This window comes from Epinephelus moara, chromosome 6 (genome assembly GCF_006386435.1).
Source record: "Epinephelus moara isolate mb chromosome 6, YSFRI_EMoa_1.0, whole genome shotgun sequence".
NCBI classification, from domain to species: domain Eukaryota; kingdom Metazoa; phylum Chordata; class Actinopteri; order Perciformes; family Serranidae; genus Epinephelus; species Epinephelus moara.
The window spans coordinates 32,843,359-32,857,827 of NC_065511.1; the positions used below are offsets into that span (position 1 = coordinate 32,843,359).

Genomic DNA, 14,469 nt, shown 5'->3' on the forward strand with positions numbered 1-14,469 from the left:
ATGTCTAAAGAAGCTTGACTATCCAGCTCCAGATGTCAGTGGGAGGGGTGGGGTGTGGGGGGAGGAGGACAGAGGGTCCCAGGATTCCCTGCAAAACTGGAACAGTGACAGACTGTCTCCCCACACCAGTGGGCGCACCTCTCAAGGATTTAACCTTGCACTCCAGTATCATACATCACCACACCCTTGTCCACTGATTGGCCCAAAGTTTCCCCGGCACCGCCCTCTGCTCGGCGGATCCGCCCTTCCAGCACTCCGCAGCTTGTTGCTGCCAAACCAGCTGGCATTTACAATTGATGTCCTGATGACTGTATGCGTGGATTCGTGACCTTTAAACTCGGGTTTAGTGTCTTTTATTACTTTACAGGAAAGAGATCAAGGGTTCAAAACCACCATGCGGACCACGGAGAGACTCTCAGGAACTTTTCACAGTGGAAGTTCACACCTCCTTTTCAGCAGCCTGTGATTTAACCTGTTCTTTTTTTTTTCTTTTTTTTTGAGCGACTTTAATCAGCCCACCTTAATGCATCATGCGAAACTGCGGCAGCGCATGACGTAGACGTTTGTTCATGAGTTGGTGAAGCTGCTGAGGGAAGTTGTTCACAGAGCCTCTCCTATCTGCCGGGGTCTCCATACCTGGGTTGCGCGCCACTCCCAGCCGGTGCAGAGCGTCTCCGCAGGGCAGGCCCCCCGCTGCTGTCAGGATGGGGACACCTGGAGCTCCGCCTGCTTGGAAAGCCACGATATTCCTCTTAAACCTCATCTCAGCTGCTGTGGCCAAAAGACACGTGGTGTTTTGGAATTCTACAAACACAAGGTGAGAAAACTCTTAATGATGCTGCTCTCCCGGGACTACATGAGAAGTGTTTCTATTTTTTTCTCTGCTGCTCTGTCTCACTGTGGGCCAAATCATGTTAGGAGCAAAGTTTGGTTAATTTCAACCTCCTTTGCCAGAGCAAACATAGCTGGTCTGAACTTGCACTGCCATGCCATTGCACAACGACCACAGCAATTCCAACTAAATGAGTCAGACTTTTGTTGGTTTAAAGAATCTCTGCTATGCTGCACATCACGTCCTTGTTTACTTAATTGAAGAGGGGTGCAGAGCAGGTATGATCACTTAAACTTGCTCCAGCAGCTATCAGACAGGTATTTTTTAGTTTAATGAGGAACCCTGAACTCTACAGTAGAGTCAGAGTGGCCTGATCTCACCTTCTTCCCGCAGCTATCTTTATCCCAATGACTACACTCTAACCCTGGCTTTCACCTGTCCACTGCCTTCTGCAGGTAGTTATTTTTCTACTTATAGAATGCCAGAAGTAAGGGGTTCTTCCTAAGTGTTTGTTCTAAATAGTGTCCTAGATAGCATTCTGAGGACACAGGTGTATATTAAAGTCTAAAGTGCCACTGTGCATAAGCGAATATGTAGTTGGATAATGGGAAGGTGTGTGTGTTTGTGAGTGTGATTGGGGCCATTAGCAGAGCAGAGCGAGGCTCACCTGCTGATCCAGGTGTTCCAGTCTGGCTAATTGAGGGGTTGAGGTGGGAGACCTGCAGGGCCAGTAAGACTACTGCCCAAAATACCACACGCTCTCACCCGCTTATTTAGAGACTCTCGCTCTCTGGAAGGCCCCAGTCCCCCCAAACACTCTTTCAGATGAATGACCTTTTTAGTTAATAGCCGTTGGCCACAGAGACCACTTTGTCAGCCCCTGTTTTGTCTTGTATTTTACATTTGTGGATGCAGAAATGTAGAGAAATATGACTCCCGGGATGAATGATTTCCCCAAGGGCTCCTTTGTCAGGTCTGCAGGACTCATCCTGCACTAGAGTCGGCTGAGGTTGTATCCAGTGTGTCCAGGCGGGTAAAACCCAGTCCTGTAATTGGGATCCAACAGAAATGTGATGAGGAGGAACACTGTGAGGATTAGGAAGCACCTTCTTGTTCCCCAGGGATTCAGGGATGAATGGTCACAGTCTGTGGCAGGGCCACACAGTTGGCTGCAACACCACACAATCACAATGCCATCAGCATCACGGCGGAGGGTAACCCACTGTGGCAGAGAATCACTCTCATCAGCAACACCACCCAATCACAAAGCTATCAACAGAGCCGTGATGTTGCACCCGGTCCAGAATCCCCTGGGTTTACTGCTAGGACACTTTTTCTCTCCTCTCCTCTCCTCTCCTCTCCTCTCCTCTCCTCTCCTCTCCTCACTCTTCATTACCTCCTTTGTTACATCCCCTCTCCTTTTCATTTTTTTGTCTGCACCCCCCCTCCTCCTCCTCCTCCTCCTCCTTCTCCTTCACTCCCTTTATCTCTCACGACTCCCTCCTGCCCAGTGATGGATATTGGCGGTGTGATTAGTTGAGCTTCAGTCATTTTCCCATACCATATTTTCTATTAGCTGCCAGCCAGCCGGCCAGGTTGTCCTGAGGCCTGTAAATGTAGCCTGGCAAGGGAAAAGGAGCACAGGGACTAGAGAGAGACGCTTTTGCTGGCATGACACTGCACTGCAGGGTCCAGGATTCCACTCATGCTCACGGTATAGGAGGCATTCTAGATTACAAAATAACCACATTTGGCTTTTTGTGTGTTTGTCCACAACATGTAACTTATGAATATGCTAAAAAGCTCCAGGCTAATTTTTTAAAGCTGCTTCAGTCAGTATTTTTACATTCAAAATGTAACGGGAAAGGAGCCACTTGTAGTGATGAGCCTCTAGAGAATTATTATCTGACTCTGCAGTTCCCCTCAGCTCCATGGAGCACTTAAGCATCTTTCAGCTAACTGTTTTAGTTTAAGTAGGGCTGGGTGATATGCAGAAAATCCAATATCACAATTTTGTTGACCAAATACTATGGTATTGATATTGTGACGATATGTCAGAGTTGACTATTGGTGCTATCAGAAAATACCCAATGAGATTTTTGATAAATAATCAACAGTACAACAACATACTTAATTCCTCTTAACTTAGACCTGTTGTCCTTATTTTTGGACACTTTTTGTGACATCTAGCAGTAGTCAGAGCAAAATTAAACTAATCTCTGTAGAAACAAGATGGCAGCCATCTCTGCCAAGTCAGTCTGCAGCCGATCCTGACCCAAAAGTGGACAAGGTCCAAAACTTGTTTATATATGATTAAGAATGTTTGTAGTTTTATATGGCAACAAATTTGACCAATTTTAGCAACAGCAACAAGCTAAAATGTTAATTAGGAAGTGCTCGTTTGAGGACACTGGGACTGTATTATCATTGACAACGTTTAGTTTTTTATACTTATCGGGTCCTACTGACCCCAAATAGCAAGAGAAATTAAAAATGCATACTATAGAGAAGTTCGGGTCACAACAGGTTATCGCTCTGATTGGCCCACTGTAAGCTACCTTGTCAATACCAAAAGGCAAAGGGACAACGTTAGCAACAAGTAAAGATTTAGCAGCTAAAGGGCCAGATATTTCTCCCAGGAGTTGGTGGAGAACAAAACAGAGCACACACCAGGTTGCTTGAAACACAACTTGAAATGCTAACATTGGTCTTTGTCTGCTGGATTTTGTACATTTGCTTGCTAACAGTATGCTAAGGGCCCTGAAACACCGAGCCGCCAGTCAGCCCTTGGTCAGGGTTGGGCCGTTGATGAGCAACTATCGTCCTAGTTTTTGCTGTGTGTCCCACACCGTACGCACAGCCCGTGTCACCTGTTTTTCGGCTGATTCCATATGTTGAATTGGCACTGGGGGCAGCGGAGGCCATTGGTGAGAGAAATCACTGTGACTGGTAGTTGAGCTCCGGGCACAAGATGGGAAAAGGAAGTGAGTTAAGCAAACATCGGATGGTGACAACAAAACAAACGTTGGTATATTAGATGAGATTATTTTTGTAGCCATTAAGGTCTTTAACAAAAACAACTTGTAATTGTTTGTGTTATTGTTCACTCGCATACAGTAAATATCTTTTGTTTTTTCAACATCGGGTTGTGTTGTTAATTTGCTAACTGGCTAACCAGCGTCTTGAATCCGGCCTATTGGTCTTCCAGTTTCCGTTTTAAATCACAAATACAGACTACCAATGCCTGCTGCTATGGGGAGATATATCCTCTCATGCAGGCGCAGAACATACGTGCTCGTTGACGTTGGCTGTAGTCTTTGCGGTGTGTTCAAGTGCAACTTTTGGCCAAGACACAAGCAACATGAGGCGATGCAACAGTCGGCTGTCGTCGGCATTAGCTTTTTGAAGTCGGTTATGGTATGGGCCGTAATGCCACAACTTTACAAGCGATTAATGTAGGTCTAAATATAACATCTTAAATTAATTGGTACATATGAGCAAGTTGTTGTCGCTTTGGCCGTTTGTGCTTGTTTCTGTTGGTTCAACCTTCTTTAAAAATGTTGGTGATGTAGGAAAAACATTGTTCCCGCCATCTCTGCCACAGGACAGACAGCTCAAGAGGGGCAAGCTGCTGTTACAGACCTCGCATTAAAGGCTCAGCTCGTATATAACATAACTGTAGCTGGTGAGCAAACAGGCCCCTCTTTAATACGGATGACAGAGGACATTCTCTGGCCATCACCTTTCTTTCGACATCTAGATTTATGGTTTTAATGAAGCGGGGGCAGTGGAGTGGAGACTGAAGGGCCTTGTTGCTCTGTTCTTTGCTGGCTAATATGGCTGTAACAAAGGCCCGGTGAAGCACTTTAACTGGCACACATTTAGCACCCTCCAGATTGAAAAATGGAGCTCTGGAATAGAAGTGATAGACTGAGTGCGGGGTCAGCGTTGAACATCGCGGAATCAAGACACCCTGGCCTCTTTCATTGTGAGGCTCAAGTGGTTCGCTTTGCCCTTTTATGATTTTATGAACAGAGTTTACGATCGTTCTCGGTTTTATAACGGTGTTTCTCTCAGAGCGATAGTTAGATTAGAGGAGAAATTATTTTTTTACTTCCTGGAGCAGTTAAAGGTTAGTAAAATATTATAACCGCGGTGCTCTAAGCTTGAGTGTGTGCTGACAGTATACCTCAGCTCTCCCCCGAGTAGCAAGCTCAGACCAGTTTATTGGTATATTCAGCCCCCTCCTCTGTGCCACGGTGTGCTTTAAAACCTGTTGGGCCAAATAAGTTGACCAGCCTATTTGCTGATACAACAGTGTCTGCTTCTTGTGCTACATTCATCCTCATAAACTCACTCAGGATCTGTCAGGAAGTTTACTCGGAGCACCCAAACTTTAAAGATTGAATTACCTTTCTTTTTTGCAGGAGATGGCTTGAAAGAGGCTCTCGCCACCCATATATGGGCTTCTCACACATCTGTAACGAGAATAAATGTCACCCAAACCTGAACCTTTAAATCAGCTACTCCATTTCCCTGTCCTCTACTTACCCTTGGTCTTGGCTTACACCTCTACTATTGCTTTCCCTCTTATCCGACATGACAGGAGGCAAACTTGTTGCAACAGTTCCTCTGGATCGCAGCTCAAACTTTCCAGACTCCTCTTATCTTTTCTTACCTGCGCTCAATCGGAGATAAGTGTTTTACTATTAAAATGGAGAGATACGGCACAATTGGAATATTATAACCAATTTCTGCTACCTGGATTCTCTCTCGCTCGCACTGGAACTCACTCTGCAAGTTTGGACACAGACCTCAAAGCATTTACAACAACACCAGACCCCTCTGAAGTCTCTCTCTCTCTGTCTCTTTCTTTCTTCCTGTCTGTGTCTCTCTCTCTCTCTCCCCTCTTTCGACAAAAGCTCAGGGCGAGCTCCAAGCCAGTGAAGCATGTTTAAACGGTGCGTGAGGAGATGAATATTTGTATTGGTTTTCTGTATCTTTATTGAAAGCAGCCCTCATAAGTCTTCCGTGTAATCTCTGCTCTGTTTATGCATCATTTCCCTTTGTGTGCACTCATGAATGATCTAGTTTAAATACCAAAGTAAATCACATTCTGCACACCATACCTTCACACACACACACACACACACACAAATCTGATGTGTGGGCAAGCAGACACACATGCAGTGTACAGTAAAGTGAAAGCAGACAGTGTTTGTAATTGTGTCTTGTCAGAGATGATTGCACTTCTCGACTGATTTCTTTTTTTATTTCTTTTTTATGATTTCTTCACCCGCCTGTGTGTGTGTGTGTGTGTGTGTGTGTGTGTGTGTGTGTCTGTTCCTCCTCTTGTGTGTGTGTGCATGCAAATGTATTTCTCGTACTGCCTGCTATCTCTCCTCACTGTGTCTGTCTCCGCACTAATCTCTGTCTTCCCCTGGTAAATGATTAACATGGAGAACCTGGCTGAACTATAATCAACAAACCCACAGTGAGGTAATTACCACTTTATTCCCTGTCCTGCTAACAAAGCAATCTCTCCCTCTCCTCGTGTCTCTCCGCTCCGCTCTCTCTCCTCATCTGTCATCAAACTGTATCAATGTCTCCCTCCTTCACTGTGTCTTTCTGTGTCAATGCCTATTGTCCCACTCACCGCCGCGCTGTAGATCCAGAGATGTGTTTGTGTGAGTGCGATTGTGTACCTTATCTGTCTCTGTAAATGTGCTCTGTCTGTTTGTTTGTGGTATTGAGTGCATTATCTGGAGGTAAACTGGGGATGAGTTAACTTTGTGTACACTTGAGCTCCTTCATCTCTGTCAGGGAAACAATGCGAGGCAGTGATTTTAGTGATTTGTACGCCTTTGGAATTGACATTTGGTGCCATTGTTGTCGGTTGAAGTTCATTTCAGTGGAACAATAGCTCTGTTAGAGGTGTGTGTGGGTGCTTTAAGAACTGACCTGCTGGTTTGCGCAAAGGGGAACTGTTTATTTCCCTCAGAGGAGATGGAGTGTGATAAATTTCACTTCTGGAAAAACAAAACCCAGAAATGCACCAGGATGCCCAGCCCTGTTAAAACACACACACACACACACACACACACACAAAGTTTTGAATTGTGATCTCGTACATGATTCATGCTCTTTACAAGTTTTGTGAGATTTCCCCTCCGCTCACAGCAAGTAGTGAAAGTGGCTTTTACTGGAAAAAAATCCTCAATTCCAGCCAACGGCGTGCGGCTGTGGGAACATTTACCAACCGCTGTGCCGGCCTCTCGTCTAAATAGGTCATTGTTTTGTTTCCACTCGTTAGTTGATTTTAGGTGTGACTGAAGTGTTGGAGGGAAAAGGCGTGTTATTGCCTTTGGATGCTTGGTTTTTTAAAGGTGGGGCATGCAGATGGAGTATTGTGCAACCACATCTTTTACTCCAGTCTCACATGGCCCTGTTTTGTGAAGTATTTCAAGTAGATATAGGTGACAAACTGACACTGCCACTTTTATATGTGTGAAATCAGTAATCCTCCATTTTACTGTTTAGGGCTATTGTACCCAGAATGAAACCAACATAAAAGTTGAAAAATAATCTTTGCAGCTGAATTGAAAGCAGAGATACACACATGCATAGGTGGATTCAAGCACACTGTGTTGAAAATTAGGTTGAGGCAGAGGCCTAGCGGTGAGGATGTCTGTATTAAAATGGATCAGATAGTCACAGTGCAGCTTGGAGCCATCGGAGCAGACATGGTGTACAAGCATGAAAGGACGGCCGCTCTCTCCTCCTGGTCAGGATATTTAGTCAATCGATACCAATTTAACACCCAGATATTATCGCCGGCTCCTCGCATTATCGCCAGACTGCATATGGACCCATCTCTTTCCCAATTTCTCTCCGCACCCTGCCCCGTTTCTCTGTGTACACACATACATCAATATTAGGTGGCATTAAGCTGTAATAAGTTGCATTGTACGAATGTTTCCAAGTGGCGCGGAACAGCTGTGGAATGAAATGAGGTTCAGCGTCGTCTGCCGCTCGGGTTGGCACAGCGCAGCCTGGCTTTGGCACAAAATGGCTGCTGTGCCGTATGTGTGTGAAGAGGGTGGTTAAGGGCTGTTGGTGAGCACCGAGCGGGAGTGCATTCATTCATTCACTCATGGCGCACAATGAGCTGGCATTGTTGTAGGTGTCGGGCCAACTGTGTATTTCTTTGACAGACAAAACAGCAATTAAATTGTGGCGTGAGAATACGTAAGCTCAAAAATGTGGGAAACACTATCGACTTAAGCCTGACCAAATTAACACAATCTGCTGGTTGTTTAGCCAATATGTGCATTTAAGAATAACACACACACACATACACACACATGCACGCACAGACAGGCAGACACACACTCTCAAGTACATATAACCTCTCACAATGCTCTTCCACTCAGCTCAGAAATCCTGCCAAGAGGCAGCCTGGGAATTCCCTGAGACAGAAATTGAATTAGTATTGACCCAGGCAGAGCAAAAGGCTGTAGCAGGAACCTGGATTATTGTACCATACAAGGTTCTTGCTGCCAGGAGGACACTGAGACATGTTTGCCATCAAACCTCAAGTCTTCAAAGGTGCTTAAGTGTGTCGTCCATAGATAATGTTCAGGAGTACAATAGTTGCTGCAGATGCCCTTTATCTCAGAGAGCAGAGATGAGAATGTCTATTTTACTCAACAAACCCAGTGAAGCCTGTGAGGAAACGCTTTGTTCGCAGAGTTGCACTTGTTATTTATATTAACTTATGGAGAATATTGATACAGGTCTCCCAGAGTGCGATGATTTACTTCTTTTTCGGTCGCTATGTGAGTCCCGTCGTTGGCATCAAGGATGGAAAGAACATCAATTTTCTACATTTTTAAGCAAACTCTCAAGGATCTCATCATGAATCTTTAAAAATTTGATTTGCATCTTTCAAGTTACATATTTGGAGACAGTGCGGAAGAAGTTGTGAATTTTGATGCATCATTTTCTGCATCGATTTATGGTGGAAGTGTCTTTAATTATATCAAAATAAAAGTCCTCTGCTACTTTCATGTTTTTATGAGGGGGGGACAAATGCACATGTTCTAAGGTGCCCCCACATCACTCCGAAATCTCCACCAATGAACATGCATACAGTATCTGTATCCGTCAGTGTCACTGGGTTAGACTAACAACTCCAGGTAAATGGTAGCAGTTTTAGCTGTCCTTTTTTAATGATTGTTCCAGTGTATAAACTAAAGAGAAATAGTATAAGCAGTAAAGATTTGGTGTCAAAGAAGTATTGTAAATGCGCATGAGGTACCTCCTTTAATAAAACCGTAAGCTGGCATTCTGCCATGGAAAAGCATAATGAAGGATGAAACGTATTTTGCTTTTAAATAAAATCATGCAATTTCTGTTACAGGCCTGCACTCACTGGAGGAAATGGGGGGGGAAAATTCTTAAAGGAATACTTCACCTGCAAAATGACCATTTGTTCATCAAATATTCATTGTGTGTTACCTTGAATTCATGAAGAAGACCTTGTTTTTCTCACATGCCCCACGGTGAACAAAGAATTCAACAAAAAGCTAACATTCTTCATGAACTGAAGTGAAAGTGGGGCACGTTTAGTAACAAAACTTTATCAGACATGTTTACAAGCACTCACATAACTCTTGCAGTATATTTAAGTCTCATTTATCTAGTTGTACGCTCGCACAGTACTTCTCAAACACATGCATTTTCACTAAAATGTTAGGCGGAAGAGTTTTAGATAGTAACATTTTAGCGAAAGTGCATGTGTTTGGGAAGTGCTGAACGTACGACTGGATAAATGAGGCTTGGATTATATCGTCCCAATGAGATTGAAAGGTAGCAGCCAATCAAAACACATTTAAAATACAACAAATACAACATATAATACAAAAATCCACAGTAAAACAAAAACTACTCAAACATAGTGGCCTCTCAAGAAAAACAAGCACATGTATCTGTCACCACATTCTTTATGATGCCCGAAGAGTATTCCATGCCCATAGTGCATAGTGGGAAAATGCAGTTTTCCCCAGATCTGTTAAAACCCGGGGCACCCCATAAAAAAAAAAAAAAAAAAAAAACATTTGGAGGGGTGTAGCTGGTAACGACCAGAGCTGACACACAGAAGGGAGCAGAGGTAGGCTGGAAGTTTGCCTAATATTGCTTTATAGATGAAAATATGCCAGTGCTGTTGTCTGCCCAACCCACTAAATCATAAACAATGCAGTGATGAGTAAGGGACTTTGCATTTGTAATAAAACGTAGCGGTGCATGGTGTACTGAATCAAGGCTACATAAAATGGAGGAGGTTACATGCATAAAAAATATGTCACCATGATCAATCACAGACAGAAAAGTAGCCTCCACAAGATACAGTTTTGCTGTTGTTAAATGTGGACCCCAATTACTTCAATTCATGAGGAATGTCAGCTTTTTTTGGATCCTTCTTTCACCATGGAGGCATGCAAGAAAAACAAAGTGTTTGCCACAAATTCAAGGCAACACATGATGAGTAACTGATATACAAATGCTTATGTTGTGGGTGAAGTCTTCCTTTAAGTAGTAAAAAAGCAGAGCATACATTACAAGAATCCTCACCCAGTGCTTTCTATACATTGCTCATCGGTCTTTATTTATTGAGTAACATTTACCAATCGTGTGCCCTGTTCAGCCTGTTTTGTGAGCTAGCACATAGGTTGCCATGTCACGTGCTCACTGCAGTATAGTCTTAAGTGAGATGGTGTGCATCCAGAAGCCGTAGAGGACAGATAGGAGCGGCCGCCTTCACACCAGAACAAACTTTATGGACTCATAAACCTGGTAGAAAGCACAGCTCCACTCCACTTTATCAAGACAACAACAAAGAGGCACTTAGATAAAAATACTTGAAGGGGTGTGAGCGTGTGTGAGTGTGTGTTTAGGGGGTGTATAACTTTTGTGTTATGGCACCGTTTGTAGAAATGATTCTGCTTATCAGAATTACCTTCTCTTATGAAAAAAAGAGCTTCAAGTAACACTTTTTGTCAGCTATATTCCCAGTTCCTAAAAAACACCTTTCATCCTGTGCTTTGTGATTTCCAGAGGAGACGGATCACATGACATATGTGAAGATATTTTGAATCTGCTGTATGATTTTTGGGAGACTTTTCCATGGTGGAACAAAAACTAATATTATTTTGCCATTGCCTCCCAGAAGTATGGCAGCACAGCCTACTTTCCAGCCCCCAGTGATGTGAAACACAAACATTCCTCTTCTCTGTTTCTTTTTGGGCTGCCACACGCACACACACGCACCACATATGAATATACACACTCCCTCTCTGCTTCCTTTTTCTCGTCAGCCCCCAGAGATTGTAAAAACATTAGACCTGCAGTAGAGGGAGCGACGGATGGAGAATGCGTTAAAGGAGAGGATGGTAGGGAAAGAGTCAACAGATTTCAACTCCCAAAACAGCTTGGGAAGGCCCCCAGGGGCGGAGGGATGAGGTGAGAGAGGAGAGAGGGAGAGAGGGAAGAAAGGATGTCAGCAGGTATTACTATCACTGTCACAAGCAGGCGTGAGGAGCAACCCCCCCCCCCCCCTCCTCTTCCTCTTCCCTCCCTCCGCCCCAACGCACACACAGAGGCTCACACACACTCTTGGTGACGCAGGCTTGTGTACAGGTGTGGTACAGAGACACACCACCAGTAGTACCATCGCCTTGCCTGCACACACACGCACACACACGGCTGCTCGGACTCTGGGGAGAACCCGAGTAGGAATCACACCCCATTTAGAACTGACACTGCTTTCTGGTGTGTGTGTGTATGTGTGTGTGTGTGTGTTGACTAAGCATATCGCATATGGTATGCATGTTGTAAAATCACAGTAGAACCTCTATACCTGGAAAAAAAGGACAAACTATGAATGGAATGTGGTATCATAATTCAAACAAGCCTGCGCTGAGATTTTCTGAGGCTTACAGTACGATGATGAGATATGGTTTTTGTGTGCGTGCGTGCCAGCGTATTTGGATGTGTTATTTTTGTAGCAATAACCAGTACCACATGATCTCTGGGTGTGCAGTAATGCGCAGCTTGATCCCTGTCTCCTGGTACTCCGACTGCTATTTTCTTCTCTCTGCTTCCTTGTTCTTTTTCTCTGCCCTTCCTCCTCTCTTTTTTTTTCCTCAACATTTTGTTCCAATCAAATCTTTTATTTATGAGTTCAAGGAATGTGGACTGTTTTTTTTTTCTTCCAGAATTAGTTCTTTGATCAACCTGCAGTTGTGCAGCTAGATGAGTGCAGTGTGGTGCATGTGTTATTGCTTTTGTGGGACGCTAAGGTACCATCTACAACGCTGACAGGCTGCTGACACGTTAGTATGCAGAATAGGGAGTTGCATACTTGACGTACTGTACAAACAGTAAATCTTTGGGGCTAAGTCGATCAAATTGTGTTTATTTTTTTTACATATTTTTTATACAAACTGTCATTTTTCTGATGAATTGCTCTCTGTCGCTGTCCAAAAATATGTTTTGTTATATTCATCAGAAATGATTAGATGGCTGTAATTCACAGTCGGAGAGCATCCAGAGGAGTGGTGGTAATGTTGTGCAGAATGGCAGAGGGGGGGGGAAATAGCCTTGTCCCAAATCTCCATAGCTGTGGCCTTGTAGCAGGAGAACTCATGAATCTCATTGCTCTCCTATTCAGCTGGAAATGGAGTTCTTGTACGCAGCGCGCTTCTCAAAACACTGGAGCGGACGCTGCGTGTTTATGATTGTGGAATTAATCTGTGTGTTCTTCCAAAAATACACCCGGGTGACAAATGCCTAGTCATGAAAGTCAGAAAATCCCTTACTCACTACATTTTTTTACATATAAGGAGGTTCCCTGATGGATTTCCTTTCAGGAAGGAAAATTGTTCGGAGCGGTGTTGTTCTTCATCAAAGGTAGATACTGAATACCCAAACAAGTTGGGTTTTTTGTGGTATTTGCTTACTTTGCAGCTGATTTACAGTGGACTTTGTGTTACCATGGAGAAAAAACCCTCACCTCGCAGTGGGCGATATATTGAGTATAATCGATACATTGATAATATTCATTGTATCGGGGTTGGTTCCCCGTGGGTTGTATAAAATGACTATATCATGGGCATCGAGTGTACACTGTCATGTTTTTGTTTTGTTTTTTTGGTTGTTTTTTTCATCCACTGGGAGGGGACTGGCTTTGGTGTTTCGGTTCTCTCAACTCTCCGATGGCTCCTTATCTCTCACAAACACAAAAAGAAAAACAAAGACTAACAAACATGATACATCACACACGCCTTATTACAACAGTACTTCATTTAACTTTATCATAACAGCACTTTATTTAACTTTATCATAGCAGCACTTTATTTAAATTCATCATAAAAGTACTTTAACTCTATTATAACAGTACTTTATTTGAGTTTATACAACAGTATTTTATTTAACTTTATTATTACAGTACTTTATTTAACTTTATTATTACAGTACTTTATTTAACTTTATTATTAAAGTACTTTATTTAAATTTATTATAACAGTACTTTACTCAACTTTATTATACTGCTTTATTTAACTTTATTAAAACAGTACTTTATCTAACTATTAAAACAGTACTTTATTTGAGTTTATACAACAGTATTTTATTTAACTTTATTATAACTGCTTTATTTAACTTTATTACAACAAGAGTTTAAATGTATTGTAACTGTACTTTATTTAACTTCATCATAATAGTACTTTATTTAACTTTATTATTACAGTACTTTGTTTAACTTTGTTAAAACAGTACTTTATTTAACTTTATTAAAACAGTACTTTATTTGACTTTATACAACAGTACTTTATTAAACTTTATTAGTACAGTACTTTATTAAAACAAGAGTTTAAATGACTTTATTAGAACAAGAGTTTAAATGTTTTGTAACAGTACTTTATTTAACTTCATCATAACAGTACTTAATTTAAGTTCATTATGACAGTGCTTAACTTTCTTATAACAGTATTCATATAACTTTATGAAAACAGTACTTTATTTAATTTTATTATAACAGTACTTTATTTTACTTTATTGTTACAGTCCTTTATTTGACTTTATTTTAACAATACTTTATTTAACTTAACAGTACTTTACCTTTATTATCACAGTAATTTGTGTACCAGTACCAGTATTTTTTGATAAACTTTATTGTAACAGTAGTTTATTCAGTAGTTTAGTATTTTAGTCCAAATTAGGAGGAGATTTCAATATATCAAGATATATATCTTGTGTTGCGATATGCCTAAAAATATTGTGATATATTTCTAGGCCATATACCCCAGTACTTTTTACCACACTCTGTGGCTCTGTACCTCGTGCATGTCAAGTTGTAATTTTGGGTGATTGTGGTTCTGTACTTCAAGTTGCAACCAGTCATTTTTAATCCCAGATAAATCAGTTAATCCCAGTCCAGCATCAGGCTGTTGTTAGCACTATGTCAGGCTGCCGTCTGCACCTCTCCTGTTGACCCTCGCCACTTCCTTCCCTTATGCTCCTAAATCCAACCCCCCCTCTCCTTCCTTCTTATTGTGTCTAAACCCTTCATCAGTGTT

The 14,469-nt window shown here is 42.4% G+C and overlaps 1 protein-coding gene across 2 annotated transcripts in view; it reads left to right on the forward strand.

Moving 5' to 3' along the window:
• Positions 1-304: 304 nt before the first annotated feature.
• Positions 305-14,469, forward strand: part of si:dkey-246i14.3 (ephrin A4) — a 43,312-nt gene continuing 29,147 nt past the window's right edge. For both annotated transcript variants that reach the window (XR_007570180.1, XM_050047799.1), the window contains exon 1: positions 305-817. Coding sequence is in view for 1 of the 2 variants with exons in the window: in XM_050047799.1 (XP_049903756.1) it covers positions 705-817 (113 nt within the window). In the remaining variant the exon portion in view is untranslated. The remainder of the gene's footprint in view (positions 818-14,469) is intronic.